Source organism: Microtus ochrogaster, chromosome 10, assembly GCF_000317375.1.
Source record: "Microtus ochrogaster isolate Prairie Vole_2 chromosome 10, MicOch1.0, whole genome shotgun sequence".
NCBI classification, from domain to species: domain Eukaryota; kingdom Metazoa; phylum Chordata; class Mammalia; order Rodentia; family Cricetidae; genus Microtus; species Microtus ochrogaster.
The window spans coordinates 46,933,663-46,937,390 of record NC_022016.1 but is presented as its reverse complement, the minus strand read 5'-3'; the positions used below and the strand labels follow the sequence as shown (position 1 = coordinate 46,937,390).

Sequence of the window (3,728 nt, the reverse complement as noted above, 5' to 3'; positions counted from 1 at the left end):
ACACACACACACACACACACACACACACACACAGTGTAAAACTAAAACTAAAAATGGAAAAGATAGATCAACTCTGGAATGAGCCCAGAGAGATAGGGCCAGGGCAGCAGGGTCTCCCAGGGCCTTCCTGGAACCTGTGGAAGCACTTCACCTCAATCCTGAGGGCTGTGGGAGCCAGTGGACAGACACAGCATCAAAATCATTCTTGAAGCTGTGTTTCAGAAGCTGGACTTGGTGGCACATGCCTGTAGTCCCAGCACTTGGGAGACTGAGGCAGGAGGATTGCCATGAGTTCCGGGCCTGTCTGGGCTACAGAGTAAAACCTTGTCTCAAAAATAGGAAAACAAGGGCTGGAGAGATGGCTCAGTGATTGAGAGCACTGGCTGTTCTTCCAGAGGTCCTGAGTTCAATTCCCAGCACCCACATGGTGGTTCACAGCCATCTGCAATGAGATCTAGCTCCCTCTTCTGGTCTATAGGCATACATGCAGACAGAACACTGTATACATAATAAATAAATCTTTAAAAAAAAATAGGAAAACAAGCCAAGCATATACCTTTAGAGGAGGGGCAGGTGGATCTGTGAATTCAGTGCCAGCCTGGTCTACATAGTGAGTTCCTTGGCTATAAGTACTGGGCTGTAGTCTGTCCTGCCCTCCTCTAGCTCAGAGGGCAGCAGGTGGCTGCCACCAACAGTTTTGGGGTGCTGGATCCCACAGGTGCTGACTGGCTACCTGAACTACATGGTCCAGCTGGGGAAACTGCTGGGCGGTGGGGACGAGGACTCCATCCGGCCCCAGATGCAGCAGATCCTGGACTTTGAGACAGCGCTGGCCAATATCACCATCCCCCAGGAGAAGCGCCGTGATGAGGAGCTCATCTACCACAAAGTGACAGCTGCTGAGCTGCAGGTGGGTTAAAGAGTGCCCGTGCATCGGGCGGGGGCGGGGCATCCGTGAAGGCGCTGGGCACGGGCACTTCGGACCCACCTAACCAGGTCCTGATCAAGGAAGGAGGGTGTTGATCCATCCGCTCAGGGAGGGAACCTTACCCAGTAAAGACCACGAGGGTAGGAAGGGGTGCCAGGGTGAGGCTGCTTTCTGAGATGTTTCCCCGGAGACCATGGTGGTGATGGCAGCTCCCACGGGTGGAATGGGTGCATCCTTTCGTGTACCGTGTGTCCCGTGCTTGGCGATGGAGCACCGCAGAGTTGGTGGGATGTAGTTTGTCCCTTTTCTTTTTTATGAAAAACTCCTACAAAGCTCAGTGCACTTCATTCTTTTGTAACTGGGTATTACATATCGTGGGCTGACTTTGAACTCACAGGTAGCCAAGGAAAACCTTGAACTTCGGATCCTCCTGCCTCTATCTCTAACAAGAGCCAGGATTACAGATGGGCAACACTATACTGTGTTTTGTTTTGTTTTGTTTTGTTTTGTTTTGTTTTTCTTGAGACAGGATTTCTCTGTGTAGCCTGGCTGTCCTGGAACTCACTCTGTAGACCAGGCTGGCCTCTAACTCTCAGAACTCCACCTGCCTCTGCCCTTCTCCCTACTGAACTATACCCCCAGCCTTTTCTGAGCTGGTCAGCCAAGTAGCATGGTTAGTGCCCAGAGGCTCGGCTCCTATGCTGGGACTCAGGCTTGGCTTCCTAGAGCTCCGCTCTTGATTGTGACCCATCCTTGAGCTGTCACTGCCTGCTGGACCTGTAGTTACTCTGGCGTGACCAGAATAGAGGCTTGCTAGAGGCCTGCGGTGGCCTCTTTAGTCGGGCCTGTCCTCGGCTGCCCCCTGCTGGCTGGCTGGACCTCAGACCTGCTCAGTTGGTGGCCTGCTGGATCCTCCTTTGTGGTCTGTCTTGCTGTTCAACCTTCTCTTAGGTCCCAAGGGGAGAGGGCCTTCCATCAGGTGACACTGTTGACTGAGCCTTGCTTTTGCCCCAGGAAGGACACCATGTCTGTTTCATGGACCCATAGTTTCACCACCGTGTCCTCCCATCTCACCCAGCCTGCTTTTGTCTGTCTGTCCCTTCCCTCAGACAGTACACTATGTTTACCCTCTTTTCTTCCTTCTGGTGCATATGGGCTTGCTCTCCTGTGCCCTGGAGCTAGCCTGCCCTAGGAAACAGTCTGTATGTCTCTGCTAACAGCTTTGGAGGAGGGGAAGCTGGGCCCTGACCTGGGCAGGGAAGGCCAGGGACTCAAGTTTAATGATTGTCACACTTAAGCCAGGCGGTAAGAGTTCCAGGAGGAGCCAGAGCCCACTCAGGCCTCCGGTAGCTGCCAGCTGCCTGCAGGTTCCCAGGGGACGTGGCACCAAGTGGGTTGTTATGGAGACAGGTAGTCTGTGCTGGGCACCATCTGGCACTGTTTTCCACTCCGTGGCTAAAAGGTTGAGGGAGATGTTGTTTGCTTTGTGTAATTCGGTTTGCTCCAGCCCCACAGGGCTTACCATGCTGAAACTGATGCCCAGAATGGTATAAGGAACAACTGTGGTCAGCCAGTGGTCACTGGAGTCTGGACCCTACCTCCTCTGCCCCTAACTTATGAGCTATTTGTCCCCAGAATAAAGGGGAGAAAAGATGGATGATTGGTTCTACCTAGCCTGCTCCTCAGTGCTCAGATGGGACAGTCCCTTCAGAGGCAGCAGCCTACAAGGGCTAGCCTGGGCTTGGGGTCAGAACATGGCACTGCCCTACTCCATCTCAAACTGTGTGAGTTGAGGCAGGTCACATGGCTCAACCCCTTGAGCTTCAGTCCCCTTCCAGGTGAAGTAACACATGACCCATTCTCTGAGCTTGCTCTGGGTCAGAACACCAAGGTAAATGGGACACAGTCCCTGCCTGCCCAAGCGCCAGCAGTTTTCCGCCTTTACTCTCGGGGTCTTTGGAAAACGGCTGCCAGGGGATGTTAGCCAGGAGCACTGGGCAGATGTGCAGGTACCCTGTACCCCATAAGGCTGGCTAGGCCTGGCTCCCCACCTGTGCATGGGGTATGATGAGGCAGAGAGGGGTGAACATGAGCACTGCTGATGGTTGTTCTTTGTGACTGGCAGTGCTACCTGGGTCCCCAGCACTAAAATAGCTGCAAGTAATTTAGCACAGGACATCTTTTCTGATTGCCAGAGACTTTCTTTCCAGACTCTGGGTAGATAAAGGCACAGCCAGCTTCATGGTGGGTCTCTGCTAGCCCTGCTGCAGATGTATCAGATGGCTTCAGGCTAGCCCAGAGTAAAGGCTGAATTCAGGCCCACGAATCAAACATCCTGCATCCCTTCTCTAGACACTTGTCCGTTCCTTCGTAGGAGCTTCTGTGTCAAAGGTTGTTGGAGGCGAGGCTCCCTTCTCTGCCTGTTTTCTCCACTGGGAGAGGAATCTTAGGGTGTCAATTCTTCCCTTTGTTCCCATTTTATTTACAGTGTTGGGAACTGAACCTGCACATTTAGACAACTGGTCTACCACTGAGCCGCATCCCAGTCTTAGCTTGGTTTTCAGAGATTTATTTTTATTATTTTTAAATTGTCTGTATATGTGTATGTCCCTTGAATGTACACATGAGTGCAAACGCCCACCGAGTTCAGAAGAGGGTGTTGGACCCTCTAGAGCTGGAGTTACGGACAGTTGTTAGCCGCCTGACATGGGTGTTATATACCAAACTTGGGTCTTCTCCAAAAGCGTTCTGTGCTGTTACCCACTGAGACATATATACCACTCTCCAGACATGTGTGTGT

General features: G+C 52.3%; 1 protein-coding gene across 2 annotated transcripts in view; it reads left to right on the top strand.

Moving 5' to 3' along the window:
- The window catches only part of Ece1 (endothelin converting enzyme 1), a 97,676-nt gene that overhangs the window by 68,667 nt on the left and 25,281 nt on the right, over positions 1–3,728 (top strand). For both annotated transcript variants that reach the window (XM_005352983.3, XM_005352985.3), the window contains exon 8: positions 719–910. In XM_005352983.3, coding sequence (XP_005353040.1) covers positions 719–910 — 192 coding nt within the window. The remainder of the gene's footprint in view (positions 1–718; positions 911–3,728) is intronic.